General features: G+C 41.0%; 2 protein-coding genes and 12 non-coding genes across 14 annotated transcripts; 9 read left to right on the top strand and 5 right to left on the bottom strand.

The window, feature by feature from the left end:
- The first annotated feature begins 238 nt into the window (after positions 1–238).
- Positions 239–311, top strand: Trnar-acg (transfer RNA arginine (anticodon ACG)). The gene has a single exon. It is a non-coding gene; the product is annotated as a tRNA-Arg (tRNA).
- A 322-nt stretch (positions 312–633) lies between these two features.
- On the top strand, positions 634–825 carry LOC130660535 (U2 spliceosomal RNA). Its single transcript, XR_008987732.1, has one exon. It is a non-coding gene; the product is annotated as a U2 spliceosomal RNA (small nuclear RNA).
- A 185-nt stretch (positions 826–1,010) lies between these two features.
- On the top strand, positions 1,011–1,175 carry LOC130659481 (U1 spliceosomal RNA). The gene has a single exon (XR_008986685.1). It is a non-coding gene; the product is annotated as a U1 spliceosomal RNA (small nuclear RNA).
- A 328-nt stretch (positions 1,176–1,503) lies between these two features.
- On the bottom strand, positions 1,504–1,622 carry LOC130658240 (5S ribosomal RNA). The gene has a single exon (XR_008985457.1). It is a non-coding gene; the product is annotated as a 5S ribosomal RNA (ribosomal RNA).
- Positions 1,623–3,942: 2,320 nt separating this feature from the next.
- LOC130657293 (histone H1-delta-like) lies at positions 3,943–5,511 on the bottom strand. Its single transcript, XM_057460273.1, has one exon. The coding sequence runs from the start codon at positions 5,509–5,511 to the stop codon at positions 4,960–4,962; it is 552 nt and encodes a 183-aa protein (XP_057316256.1). The 3' UTR covers positions 3,943–4,959.
- A 579-nt stretch (positions 5,512–6,090) lies between these two features.
- Trnar-acg (transfer RNA arginine (anticodon ACG)) lies at positions 6,091–6,163 on the top strand. Its single transcript has one exon. It is a non-coding gene; the product is annotated as a tRNA-Arg (tRNA).
- A 322-nt stretch (positions 6,164–6,485) lies between these two features.
- Positions 6,486–6,677, top strand: LOC130660534 (U2 spliceosomal RNA). The gene has a single exon (XR_008987731.1). It is a non-coding gene; the product is annotated as a U2 spliceosomal RNA (small nuclear RNA).
- A 185-nt stretch (positions 6,678–6,862) lies between these two features.
- LOC130659479 (U1 spliceosomal RNA) lies at positions 6,863–7,027 on the top strand. Its single transcript, XR_008986684.1, has one exon. It is a non-coding gene; the product is annotated as a U1 spliceosomal RNA (small nuclear RNA).
- A 328-nt stretch (positions 7,028–7,355) lies between these two features.
- On the bottom strand, positions 7,356–7,474 carry LOC130658227 (5S ribosomal RNA). The gene has a single exon (XR_008985444.1). It is a non-coding gene; the product is annotated as a 5S ribosomal RNA (ribosomal RNA).
- A 3,171-nt stretch (positions 7,475–10,645) lies between these two features.
- Positions 10,646–11,363, bottom strand: LOC130657295 (histone H1-delta-like). Its single transcript, XM_057460275.1, has one exon. The coding sequence runs from the start codon at positions 11,361–11,363 to the stop codon at positions 10,812–10,814; it is 552 nt and encodes a 183-aa protein (XP_057316258.1). The 3' UTR covers positions 10,646–10,811.
- Positions 11,364–11,942: 579 nt separating this feature from the next.
- Trnar-acg (transfer RNA arginine (anticodon ACG)) lies at positions 11,943–12,015 on the top strand. The gene has a single exon. It is a non-coding gene; the product is annotated as a tRNA-Arg (tRNA).
- Positions 12,016–12,337: 322 nt separating this feature from the next.
- LOC130660532 (U2 spliceosomal RNA) lies at positions 12,338–12,529 on the top strand. Its single transcript, XR_008987729.1, has one exon. It is a non-coding gene; the product is annotated as a U2 spliceosomal RNA (small nuclear RNA).
- A 185-nt stretch (positions 12,530–12,714) lies between these two features.
- Positions 12,715–12,879, top strand: LOC130659478 (U1 spliceosomal RNA). Its single transcript, XR_008986683.1, has one exon. It is a non-coding gene; the product is annotated as a U1 spliceosomal RNA (small nuclear RNA).
- Positions 12,880–13,207: 328 nt separating this feature from the next.
- On the bottom strand, positions 13,208–13,326 carry LOC130658215 (5S ribosomal RNA). The gene has a single exon (XR_008985432.1). It is a non-coding gene; the product is annotated as a 5S ribosomal RNA (ribosomal RNA).
- Positions 13,327–13,756: the final 430 nt, after the last annotated feature.

Raw genomic sequence — 13,756 nt, 5'->3', positions numbered from 1 at the left:
CATAAAGCGTTCTTTGGTTTGCGTTGCGTATGTCGGCCTACATCATCGACACGGCCTGTTTCCGGCTATTAGGAGCAATTCATATATTGGGCACTGCGTTTCGACTTTTTTATTAGACCACAGTAAAAAAATTCACTCACAGAAGTCCCTTTCTTTCATGGCTACAAACACGAAGAATTCTGTCGTAAGTAAAACGAATGCGCAAGCCAAAATGACGATGGGGCGAAGTCATAAGCATGGCCCTGTGGCCCAATGGATAAGGCATCTGACTACGAATCAGGGGATTCCAGGTTCGACTCCTGGCAGGGTCGCACTGTCGCATTTCGGCTGCATGGTCTACTGTGTAACGCGCGCGCACGTTCTGGCGTAATGCGTTGATAAACGGAATGTACGCAGACATATTGGAAAGTAATATCACGCACTTAGTATCGTCGCCTTTGTTAGCATTCATGTAAGTTACCATCCACTCGCTACAGTCGCTCTCCATCCTACGGCTAAATCAACAGCCGTGATTTTTACTATGTCGCCGTCCATCCGTACGCGGTGACAGTTGTAAGCTTTACAGTAACGTGACATGCTCCACAAGCAGTTACGGTGTGTGGACGATGCCTATCATGGCAACGCTTGTTCTTTATCGCTTCTCGGCCTAATGGCTAAGATCAAGTGTAGTATCTGTTCTTATCAGTTTAATATCTGGTAGGCCATTCTCTGAATGGTCAGTATATTAATCTGATTTTTGGCCTTGGGTCATGGAGGTGGATTCATTCACGCCGTGACCACGGGTTGCCTTGGTGTTGCACTATTACCGATGGCGGCCCACATAAGCAATAAAAGAATAATAGCAGTCCTCTTTCCGACGGCACTCTGCATAGTCTACGGCGGGAACAAAACGCGTACACTGGGGGAGAATACAGCCTATGCCCCGCGACACGGCAGTTTATAACACACTCAAGCCACAAGCATTAACAAACTTTGAAGGGTACCCTCATGCTACGGTGCAGTTCCAACTCATACTTACCTGACGGGGAAGTAAAGACTGATCAATGAGGGTTTTCTTCCAGAGTGAGGCTCTTGCATTGCACTACGCTTGGGCTGACCTCTGCGATTACTGCAAACGTCAGTAACTCGACCGTACAATTTCTGGTAGTGGGGGCCTGCGTCCGCGCTCGCCCCCTCCTTAAGTCAAAATGAATGAGCTTAGAAAAGTTGCGCGGCCAAATGTCGGTGGTGACTTAAACGCTAAGGTAAAACCTCGCTTGGCTGTTACGAAACGTGATTGCGATATAAGTCCTCGGAAGGCGGCGGAATTTTATTTTATTTGCCATTCCGTCAGGGTTATTGGATGATCGGCAATAGATCGAGTTTGTATGCATTTGAAAGCTCTTTTTTCTCGTACTATCACCTGAAAATGTCGTAGGAAAATGTCATAGGAAACACTTTCAACAACCGCCACGTTCCTTAATTGTTATAACAAGAAATATATCACAGCAAATGAAAATGAAAAGCCTACGACACCGGGAGTTCCCAGGCGGTCCCCCATCCAAGTACTATCCCGGCCCGACGATGCTTAACTTCCGTGATCAGACGAGAACGGGTGTGTTCATCGTGGTATGGCCGTAGACATTAGTAGGTGCAAATACGTGCAATTTATTTTGACGTTGTGATCAAATTTTTTTATTTAATTTCTTTGAGTTACTTAGGACAAGGCGTATGCATGGATTATCTATTAGACTTTAAGGTTATAGTTTTGTGAAAAAAACAATGTTTTTTTAAAGATGTGTGGCTATAAAAATAGCCGTTGTTTTCTGAGTGTAGCGGTTTACTTCTTCTGTCCTTTGTCGTTCTTCTTTGGGAGTAAGACAGCTTGAATGTTTGGCAAAACACCACCAGCTGCAATGGTTACACCGCTCAAAAGTTTGTTTAATTCTTCATCATTACGAACAGCCAATTGTAAATGTCTTGGAATAATCCTAGCTTTTTTGTTGTCTCTTGCTGCGTTACCAGCCAACTCCAATATCTCAGCAGATAAATATTCCAAGACGGCTGCTAAGTAAACTGGTGCTCCAGATCCAATTCGGTTAGCATAGTGCCCTCTACGAAGGAATCTATGCACTCTACCGACTGGAAATTGAAGTCCAGCTCTTGAGGATCTTGTCTTGGCTTTAGCCTTAGCTTTTCCACCTTTTCCACGTCCAGACATAACTGCGATTTGATTTGTAAGTTAATACAAAAACGTACGAATATTTAACGTAAGTGTTAACGAAATAAACTTTACTCGTTTTTTCATCATAAAAATAGGATCGAAATCATGTTTTTTTAACCAATCATAATTAAGTATTAAACAAAAGATTTTTTTTTTAACCAATTAAATTGCGTATCGGCGTTTTCGGATCGAATTCGATCCGATTTTTTTACTTATAAACAAAAAGTTTTGACTTGCAGTTTAATGCTTATTTACAAGTTAAGTAGCAAAAATTTTTAACCATGTCTGACGCAGCAGCTAAAGGAGGAAAACAGGCACCTAAAGTAGCCAAGAAAGGTGAAAAAAGAGCCGGCAAAAAAGGAGGAAAGATTGGTGGAACTGGTGAAAAGAAACGCAAGAGAAAGAGAAAGGAAAGTTATGCTATTTACATCTACAATGTTTTGAAACAAGTTCACCCAGATGTCGGAGTTTCAAGCAAAGCTATGAGCATCATGAACTCATTTGTCAACGACATCTTTGAGCGCATTGCTTCCGAAGCTTCGCGTTTGGCTCTTCAAAACAAAAAGTCGACCATCTCTTCTCGTGAAATTCAAACCGCAGTACGTCTTCTCTTGCCTGGAGAACTTGCAAAACACGCAGTCAGTGAAGGAACAAAAGCCGTCACAAAATACACAAGCAGCAAGTAAACCAACGTCTACCAAACACAAACGGTCTTTTTTAAGACCACACATCTTTAAAAAAACATTTACTTGGCGTCACTACAAGTTAACCGAAGTTAATAAAACTTCTAAATAATGTGCTTAAGAACACTAGCCTACATTTAAAATACTTCCCCATGTGTGTGTGGATTAGCTTCACTTTTCATACGTATTATTAGCTGTACTTGCAGAAAAGACAAGTACATTGATCCATGTTATTGCTTACATTTAACTTAACCCAGCTTTTCACGGAAACACTCCCAGGCAAATTAACCCTACAAAGTATTTCTAAATTTTTTTTGTGTCATATATGACATAGTATCGTATAGCAATAAATGTAACTGTGACAAGACTTTACACATTGTGTAATTTGGAAGCGTGCACAAAGTAATGTTTTAAAAGATTTGTGGCTATAAAAATAGCCGTTTTTGTTGAGCAATGACAACGCTTAACCTCCGAATCCGTAAAGAGTTCTTCCTTGACGTTTTAAGGCATAAACAACATCCATAGCGGTAACGGTCTTGCGTTTAGCGTGCTCTGTGTAGGTTACAGCATCACGAATAACATTCTCTAAGAAAACCTTCAGTACACCTCTGGTTTCCTCATAGATAAGGCCAGAGATACGTTTGACACCACCTCGTCGAGCAAGACGCCGAATAGCAGGTTTTGTGATTCCCTGAATGTTATCACGAAGAATTTTTCGGTGACGTTTAGCACCTCCTTTTCCCAATCCTTTACCTCCTTTTCCGCGTCCAGACATATTGATATAGTTGCGTACAGAACGAGTACAAAAACAACGTTTGAGTTAACAGAATTCAGACAGCTTTAAAAAGAGGCCATAAAATTACCTACTGCTCGTGGAAACACCCTAATTAACCAATAGAGTTGCGTCATTACAAAATGTTCCGAACATTTTGTACATTTTTTTAAGTAAAACTGTAGTTTTTTTAAAAATTCGTGGTCTTAATGTTTCAGTAAGGCAATAAATTTGGCATCGTTGGAATTCGCCAAACCTTCTGCTACTTACTAAAAAAAAAAAAAGTCAAAAGCTTTTGTGTATCAGAAGATACAGCCGTTTTCCCGTAGCCAAAAAACACAGATTTTATAAAAATGTTAAAGTAATGAGCGTAATGTCATTATGCAGCCAATCAGAAATTACTTTCTTAGCACCAATCAAATGGTTTGTTTTGAACCTTAGCTGTCAATCAATATGAGAAATAAAACTTTGGCGCGATAGTGCATTTTAGACCGTCTTGTGTATCCGTACTACATCGACTTCTTAAAATATGGCTCGTACAAAGCAAACTGCACGTAAATCTACTGGAGGAAAGGCTCCACGAAAACAACTCGCCACTAAAGCTGCGAGGAAAAGCGCACCAGCTACTGGAGGAGTGAAAAAACCACATCGTTACAGACCTGGTACAGTTGCTCTCAGAGAAATCAGAAGATACCAGAAGTCAACCGAGCTCTTGATCCGCAAGTTGCCTTTCCAGCGTCTTGTGCGAGAAATTGCTCAGGACTTCAAAACAGATCTGCGATTCCAGAGCACAGCCGTTATGGCTCTGCAAGAGGCTTCTGAAGCGTACCTTGTTGGCTTGTTCGAGGATACTAACTTGTGTGCCATTCACGCAAAACGAGTTACAATCATGCCTAAAGACATCCAGTTGGCAAGAAGAATTCGTGGGGAACGTGCCTAAGCATCTTACCAAACAAAAAACGGCTATTTTTATAGCCACACATCCATAAAAAATATTACGGCTAGCTTTTTATATCAAACTTTGTCCTGCTTTCTGTTTAAATTTTATGCTACATAAAAATTTTATGCTACATAAAGTTTGACAATGTTAAAAATATGAAGGGCAAGAAAAGTAAAAGCAAGAAAATAAGAAATTTAAAAACGAAAATACTTAAACTTAGGGAATCTAATCTTAAATTTACTCTTTTTTAACTGTTTAAGTGACTTAAACAAGTTTAACTTTGTACCAAGATAATGTTTTTTTGTAAATGTGTGGCTATAAAAATAGCCGTTTGTTAATGTAATAGCCAGATACACACAAATTATTTTTTTGCGGTCTTCTTTGCTGCCTTTTTGGGAGTCTTTTTGACCTTCTTTGCTGCAGGTTTTTTAGCAACAGGCTTCTTTGTGGGTTTCTTAGCTGCTGGTTTCTTAGCCGAGGCTTTCTTTGTGGCAGGCTTCTTTGCTGCTTTCTTTGGCGTGCTCTTCTTTGCTGGCTTCTTTTTTGGTGTACTTTTCTTTGCAGTAGGCTTCTTTGCCGTTGGCTTTTTTGCTGCGGCCTTTTTCTTAGGTTTTTCTTTTTTTACCTGACCTAGCTTGAATGATCCAGAAGCACCAGTGCCTTTAGTTTGAATCAAATCGCCTGATGTTACTCCTCGTTTAAGAGCCATTTTCAGATGATGATCTGAGTTTTCAGCAACTTTGTAATTTGCATGAATATATTTTGTAATAGCTTGGCGAGATGAACCACCGCGTTCCTTTAGGGTAGCGATAGCAGCCTTGATCATGTCCACATATTTAGGGTGATCAGCTGTCTTCTTTGCAGCAGGTTTCTTCTTGGGTGCGATTTTCTTTGGAGAAGCTGCTTCACTCATTTTTAATGTTTTCTTACAACAATCCAACGATAAACGATGCTTGTTATCACAGTAGAAGTATACTAAACATTACCGTGTAAATGAGATATAATTTAAGACGGTGCGAAGTATGCGGACGTAAAAGTACCACTCCCGGGAATTGATTTGGCGCGAAAACAGAAATGTGTGTTTCTGTACATCGTATAATGTCCGTTTTGGGTGCCGCGACTATGCGAAAGCATGTTAATTTTTATTTGTAGTACGACGCAATAGTCTGCAAGAGAAGCTGCTGGAGTTTGAGGTCTTCAGCATTACATCTAGTCTGTTAATTTGGGCTTCTTCCGCGCTCGTGTTAGGATTTTCATAAAGCGTTCTTTGGTTTGCGTTGCGTATGTCGGCCTACATCATCGACACGGCCTGTTTCCGGCTATTAGGAGCAATTCATATATTGGGCACTGCGTTTCGACTTTTTTATTAGACCACAGTAAAAAAATTCACTCACAGAAGTCCCTTTCTTTCATGGCTACAAACACGAAGAATTCTGTCGTAAGTAAAACGAATGCGCAAGCCAAAATGACGATGGGGCGAAGTCATAAGCATGGCCCTGTGGCCCAATGGATAAGGCATCTGACTACGAATCAGGGGATTCCAGGTTCGACTCCTGGCAGGGTCGCACTGTCGCATTTCGGCTGCATGGTCTACTGTGTAACGCGCGCGCACGTTCTGGCGTAATGCGTTGATAAACGGAATGTACGCAGACATATTGGAAAGTAATATCACGCACTTAGTATCGTCGCCTTTGTTAGCATTCATGTAAGTTACCATCCACTCGCTACAGTCGCTCTCCATCCTACGGCTAAATCAACAGCCGTGATTTTTACTATGTCGCCGTCCATCCGTACGCGGTGACAGTTGTAAGCTTTACAGTAACGTGACATGCTCCACAAGCAGTTACGGTGTGTGGACGATGCCTATCATGGCAACGCTTGTTCTTTATCGCTTCTCGGCCTAATGGCTAAGATCAAGTGTAGTATCTGTTCTTATCAGTTTAATATCTGGTAGGCCATTCTCTGAATGGTCAGTATATTAATCTGATTTTTGGCCTTGGGTCATGGAGGTGGATTCATTCACGCCGTGACCACGGGTTGCCTTGGTGTTGCACTATTACCGATGGCGGCCCACATAAGCAATAAAAGAATAATAGCAGTCCTCTTTCCGACGGCACTCTGCATAGTCTACGGCGGGAACAAAACGCGTACACTGGGGGAGAATACAGCCTATGCCCCGCGACACGGCAGTTTATAACACACTCAAGCCACAAGCATTAACAAACTTTGAAGGGTACCCTCATGCTACGGTGCAGTTCCAACTCATACTTACCTGACGGGGAAGTAAAGACTGATCAATGAGGGTTTTCTTCCAGAGTGAGGCTCTTGCATTGCACTACGCTTGGGCTGACCTCTGCGATTACTGCAAACGTCAGTAACTCGACCGTACAATTTCTGGTAGTGGGGGCCTGCGTCCGCGCTCGCCCCCTCCTTAAGTCAAAATGAATGAGCTTAGAAAAGTTGCGCGGCCAAATGTCGGTGGTGACTTAAACGCTAAGGTAAAACCTCGCTTGGCTGTTACGAAACGTGATTGCGATATAAGTCCTCGGAAGGCGGCGGAATTTTATTTTATTTGCCATTCCGTCAGGGTTATTGGATGATCGGCAATAGATCGAGTTTGTATGCATTTGAAAGCTCTTTTTTCTCGTACTATCACCTGAAAATGTCGTAGGAAAATGTCATAGGAAACACTTTCAACAACCGCCACGTTCCTTAATTGTTATAACAAGAAATATATCACAGCAAATGAAAATGAAAAGCCTACGACACCGGGAGTTCCCAGGCGGTCCCCCATCCAAGTACTATCCCGGCCCGACGATGCTTAACTTCCGTGATCAGACGAGAACGGGTGTGTTCATCGTGGTATGGCCGTAGACATTAGTAGGTGCAAATACGTGCAATTTATTTTGACGTTGTGATCAAATTTTTTTATTTAATTTCTTTGAGTTACTTAGGACAAGGCGTATGCATGGATTATCTATTAGACTTTAAGGTTATAGTTTTGTGAAAAAAACAATGTTTTTTTAAAGATGTGTGGCTATAAAAATAGCCGTTGTTTTCTGAGTGTAGCGGTTTACTTCTTCTGTCCTTTGTCGTTCTTCTTTGGGAGTAAGACAGCTTGAATGTTTGGCAAAACACCACCAGCTGCAATGGTTACACCGCTCAAAAGTTTGTTTAATTCTTCATCATTACGAACAGCCAATTGTAAATGTCTTGGAATAATCCTAGCTTTTTTGTTGTCTCTTGCTGCGTTACCAGCCAACTCCAATATCTCAGCAGATAAATATTCCAAGACGGCTGCTAAGTAAACTGGTGCTCCAGATCCAATTCGGTTAGCATAGTGCCCTCTACGAAGGAATCTATGCACTCTACCGACTGGAAATTGAAGTCCAGCTCTTGAGGATCTTGTCTTGGCTTTAGCCTTAGCTTTTCCACCTTTTCCACGTCCAGACATAACTGCGATTTGATTTGTAAGTTAATACAAAAACGTACGAATATTTAACGTAAGTGTTAACGAAATAAACTTTACTCGTTTTTTCATCATAAAAATAGGATCGAAATCATGTTTTTTTAACCAATCATAATTAAGTATTAAACAAAAGATTTTTTTTTTAACCAATTAAATTGCGTATCGGCGTTTTCGGATCGAATTCGATCCGATTTTTTTACTTATAAACAAAAAGTTTTGACTTGCAGTTTAATGCTTATTTACAAGTTAAGTAGCAAAAATTTTTAACCATGTCTGACGCAGCAGCTAAAGGAGGAAAACAGGCACCTAAAGTAGCCAAGAAAGGTGAAAAAAGAGCCGGCAAAAAAGGAGGAAAGATTGGTGGAACTGGTGAAAAGAAACGCAAGAGAAAGAGAAAGGAAAGTTATGCTATTTACATCTACAATGTTTTGAAACAAGTTCACCCAGATGTCGGAGTTTCAAGCAAAGCTATGAGCATCATGAACTCATTTGTCAACGACATCTTTGAGCGCATTGCTTCCGAAGCTTCGCGTTTGGCTCTTCAAAACAAAAAGTCGACCATCTCTTCTCGTGAAATTCAAACCGCAGTACGTCTTCTCTTGCCTGGAGAACTTGCAAAACACGCAGTCAGTGAAGGAACAAAAGCCGTCACAAAATACACAAGCAGCAAGTAAACCAACGTCTACCAAACACAAACGGTCTTTTTTAAGACCACACATCTTTAAAAAAACATTTACTTGGCGTCACTACAAGTTAACCGAAGTTAATAAAACTTCTAAATAATGTGCTTAAGAACACTAGCCTACATTTAAAATACTTCCCCATGTGTGTGTGGATTAGCTTCACTTTTCATACGTATTATTAGCTGTACTTGCAGAAAAGACAAGTACATTGATCCATGTTATTGCTTACATTTAACTTAACCCAGCTTTTCACGGAAACACTCCCAGGCAAATTAACCCTACAAAGTATTTCTAAATTTTTTTTGTGTCATATATGACATAGTATCGTATAGCAATAAATGTAACTGTGACAAGACTTTACACATTGTGTAATTTGGAAGCGTGCACAAAGTAATGTTTTAAAAGATTTGTGGCTATAAAAATAGCCGTTTTTGTTGAGCAATGACAACGCTTAACCTCCGAATCCGTAAAGAGTTCTTCCTTGACGTTTTAAGGCATAAACAACATCCATAGCGGTAACGGTCTTGCGTTTAGCGTGCTCTGTGTAGGTTACAGCATCACGAATAACATTCTCTAAGAAAACCTTCAGTACACCTCTGGTTTCCTCATAGATAAGGCCAGAGATACGTTTGACACCACCTCGTCGAGCAAGACGCCGAATAGCAGGTTTTGTGATTCCCTGAATGTTATCACGAAGAATTTTTCGGTGACGTTTAGCACCTCCTTTTCCCAATCCTTTACCTCCTTTTCCGCGTCCAGACATATTGATATAGTTGCGTACAGAACGAGTACAAAAACAACGTTTGAGTTAACAGAATTCAGACAGCTTTAAAAAGAGGCCATAAAATTACCTACTGCTCGTGGAAACACCCTAATTAACCAATAGAGTTGCGTCATTACAAAATGTTCCGAACATTTTGTACATTTTTTTAAGTAAAACTGTAGTTTTTTTAAAAATTCGTGGTCTTAATGTTTCAGTAAGGCAATAAATTTGGCATCGTTGGAATTCGCCAAACCTTCTGCTACTTACTAAAAAAAAAAAAAGTCAAAAGCTTTTGTGTATCAGAAGATACAGCCGTTTTCCCGTAGCCAAAAAACACAGATTTTATAAAAATGTTAAAGTAATGAGCGTAATGTCATTATGCAGCCAATCAGAAATTACTTTCTTAGCACCAATCAAATGGTTTGTTTTGAACCTTAGCTGTCAATCAATATGAGAAATAAAACTTTGGCGCGATAGTGCATTTTAGACCGTCTTGTGTATCCGTACTACATCGACTTCTTAAAATATGGCTCGTACAAAGCAAACTGCACGTAAATCTACTGGAGGAAAGGCTCCACGAAAACAACTCGCCACTAAAGCTGCGAGGAAAAGCGCACCAGCTACTGGAGGAGTGAAAAAACCACATCGTTACAGACCTGGTACAGTTGCTCTCAGAGAAATCAGAAGATACCAGAAGTCAACCGAGCTCTTGATCCGCAAGTTGCCTTTCCAGCGTCTTGTGCGAGAAATTGCTCAGGACTTCAAAACAGATCTGCGATTCCAGAGCACAGCCGTTATGGCTCTGCAAGAGGCTTCTGAAGCGTACCTTGTTGGCTTGTTCGAGGATACTAACTTGTGTGCCATTCACGCAAAACGAGTTACAATCATGCCTAAAGACATCCAGTTGGCAAGAAGAATTCGTGGGGAACGTGCCTAAGCATCTTACCAAACAAAAAACGGCTATTTTTATAGCCACACATCCATAAAAAATATTACGGCTAGCTTTTTATATCAAACTTTGTCCTGCTTTCTGTTTAAATTTTATGCTACATAAAAATTTTATGCTACATAAAGTTTGACAATGTTAAAAATATGAAGGGCAAGAAAAGTAAAAGCAAGAAAATAAGAAATTTAAAAACGAAAATACTTAAACTTAGGGAATCTAATCTTAAATTTACTCTTTTTTAACTGTTTAAGTGACTTAAACAAGTTTAACTTTGTACCAAGATAATGTTTTTTTGTAAATGTGTGGCTATAAAAATAGCCGTTTGTTAATGTAATAGCCAGATACACACAAATTATTTTTTTGCGGTCTTCTTTGCTGCCTTTTTGGGAGTCTTTTTGACCTTCTTTGCTGCAGGTTTTTTAGCAACAGGCTTCTTTGTGGGTTTCTTAGCTGCTGGTTTCTTAGCCGAGGCTTTCTTTGTGGCAGGCTTCTTTGCTGCTTTCTTTGGCGTGCTCTTCTTTGCTGGCTTCTTTTTTGGTGTACTTTTCTTTGCAGTAGGCTTCTTTGCCGTTGGCTTTTTTGCTGCGGCCTTTTTCTTAGGTTTTTCTTTTTTTACCTGACCTAGCTTGAATGATCCAGAAGCACCAGTGCCTTTAGTTTGAATCAAATCGCCTGATGTTACTCCTCGTTTAAGAGCCATTTTCAGATGATGATCTGAGTTTTCAGCAACTTTGTAATTTGCATGAATATATTTTGTAATAGCTTGGCGAGATGAACCACCGCGTTCCTTTAGGGTAGCGATAGCAGCCTTGATCATGTCCACATATTTAGGGTGATCAGCTGTCTTCTTTGCAGCAGGTTTCTTCTTGGGTGCGATTTTCTTTGGAGAAGCTGCTTCACTCATTTTTAATGTTTTCTTACAACAATCCAACGATAAACGATGCTTGTTATCACAGTAGAAGTATACTAAACATTACCGTGTAAATGAGATATAATTTAAGACGGTGCGAAGTATGCGGACGTAAAAGTACCACTCCCGGGAATTGATTTGGCGCGAAAACAGAAATGTGTGTTTCTGTACATCGTATAATGTCCGTTTTGGGTGCCGCGACTATGCGAAAGCATGTTAATTTTTATTTGTAGTACGACGCAATAGTCTGCAAGAGAAGCTGCTGGAGTTTGAGGTCTTCAGCATTACATCTAGTCTGTTAATTTGGGCTTCTTCCGCGCTCGTGTTAGGATTTTCATAAAGCGTTCTTTGGTTTGCGTTGCGTATGTCGGCCTACATCATCGACACGGCCTGTTTCCGGCTATTAGGAGCAATTCATATATTGGGCACTGCGTTTCGACTTTTTTATTAGACCACAGTAAAAAAATTCACTCACAGAAGTCCCTTTCTTTCATGGCTACAAACACGAAGAATTCTGTCGTAAGTAAAACGAATGCGCAAGCCAAAATGACGATGGGGCGAAGTCATAAGCATGGCCCTGTGGCCCAATGGATAAGGCATCTGACTACGAATCAGGGGATTCCAGGTTCGACTCCTGGCAGGGTCGCACTGTCGCATTTCGGCTGCATGGTCTACTGTGTAACGCGCGCGCACGTTCTGGCGTAATGCGTTGATAAACGGAATGTACGCAGACATATTGGAAAGTAATATCACGCACTTAGTATCGTCGCCTTTGTTAGCATTCATGTAAGTTACCATCCACTCGCTACAGTCGCTCTCCATCCTACGGCTAAATCAACAGCCGTGATTTTTACTATGTCGCCGTCCATCCGTACGCGGTGACAGTTGTAAGCTTTACAGTAACGTGACATGCTCCACAAGCAGTTACGGTGTGTGGACGATGCCTATCATGGCAACGCTTGTTCTTTATCGCTTCTCGGCCTAATGGCTAAGATCAAGTGTAGTATCTGTTCTTATCAGTTTAATATCTGGTAGGCCATTCTCTGAATGGTCAGTATATTAATCTGATTTTTGGCCTTGGGTCATGGAGGTGGATTCATTCACGCCGTGACCACGGGTTGCCTTGGTGTTGCACTATTACCGATGGCGGCCCACATAAGCAATAAAAGAATAATAGCAGTCCTCTTTCCGACGGCACTCTGCATAGTCTACGGCGGGAACAAAACGCGTACACTGGGGGAGAATACAGCCTATGCCCCGCGACACGGCAGTTTATAACACACTCAAGCCACAAGCATTAACAAACTTTGAAGGGTACCCTCATGCTACGGTGCAGTTCCAACTCATACTTACCTGACGGGGAAGTAAAGACTGATCAATGAGGGTTTTCTTCCAGAGTGAGGCTCTTGCATTGCACTACGCTTGGGCTGACCTCTGCGATTACTGCAAACGTCAGTAACTCGACCGTACAATTTCTGGTAGTGGGGGCCTGCGTCCGCGCTCGCCCCCTCCTTAAGTCAAAATGAATGAGCTTAGAAAAGTTGCGCGGCCAAATGTCGGTGGTGACTTAAACGCTAAGGTAAAACCTCGCTTGGCTGTTACGAAACGTGATTGCGATATAAGTCCTCGGAAGGCGGCGGAATTTTATTTTATTTGCCATTCCGTCAGGGTTATTGGATGATCGGCAATAGATCGAGTTTGTATGCATTTGAAAGCTCTTTTTTCTCGTACTATCACCTGAAAATGTCGTAGGAAAATGTCATAGGAAACACTTTCAACAACCGCCACGTTCCTTAATTGTTATAACAAGAAATATATCACAGCAAATGAAAATGAAAAGCCTACGACACCGGGAGTTCCCAGGCGGTCCCCCATCCAAGTACTATCCCGGCCCGACGATGCTTAACTTCCGTGATCAGACGAGAACGGGTGTGTTCATCGTGGTATGGCCGTAGACATTAGTAGGTGCAAATACGTGCAATTTATTTTGACGTTGTGATCAAATTTTTTTATTTAATTTCTTTGAGTTACTTAGGACAAGGCGTATGCATGGATTATCTATTAGACTTTAAGGTTATAGTTTTGTGAAAAAAACAATGTTTTTTTAAAGATGTGTGGCTATAAAAATAGCCGTTGTTTTCTGAGTGTAGCGGTTTACTTCTTCTGTCCTTTGTCGTTCTTCTTTGGGAGTAAGACAGCTTGAATGTTTGGCAAAACACCACCAGCTGCAATGGTTACACCGCTCAAAAGTTTGTTTAATTCTTCATCATTACGAACAGCCAATTGTAAATGTCTTGGAATAATCCTAGCTTTTTTGTTGTCTCTTGCTGCGTTACCAGCCAACTCCAATATCTCAGCAGATAAATATTCCAAGACGGCTGCTAAGT

Source organism: Hydractinia symbiolongicarpus, chromosome 9, assembly GCF_029227915.1.
Source record: "Hydractinia symbiolongicarpus strain clone_291-10 chromosome 9, HSymV2.1, whole genome shotgun sequence".
NCBI lineage: Eukaryota > Metazoa > Cnidaria > Hydrozoa > Anthoathecata > Hydractiniidae > Hydractinia > Hydractinia symbiolongicarpus.
Note: the sequence above shows the minus strand (reverse complement) of the source record. Positions and strands in the feature narration are given on the sequence as shown.

What these genes read in the sequence shown, in the direction of transcription:
- LOC130657293 (XM_057460273.1), bottom strand. Translation starts at nt 5,511, where the DNA reads ATGAGTGAAGCAGCTTCTCCAAAGAAAATCGCACCCAAGAAGAAACCT.
- LOC130657295 (XM_057460275.1), bottom strand. Translation starts at nt 11,363, where the DNA reads ATGAGTGAAGCAGCTTCTCCAAAGAAAATCGCACCCAAGAAGAAACCT.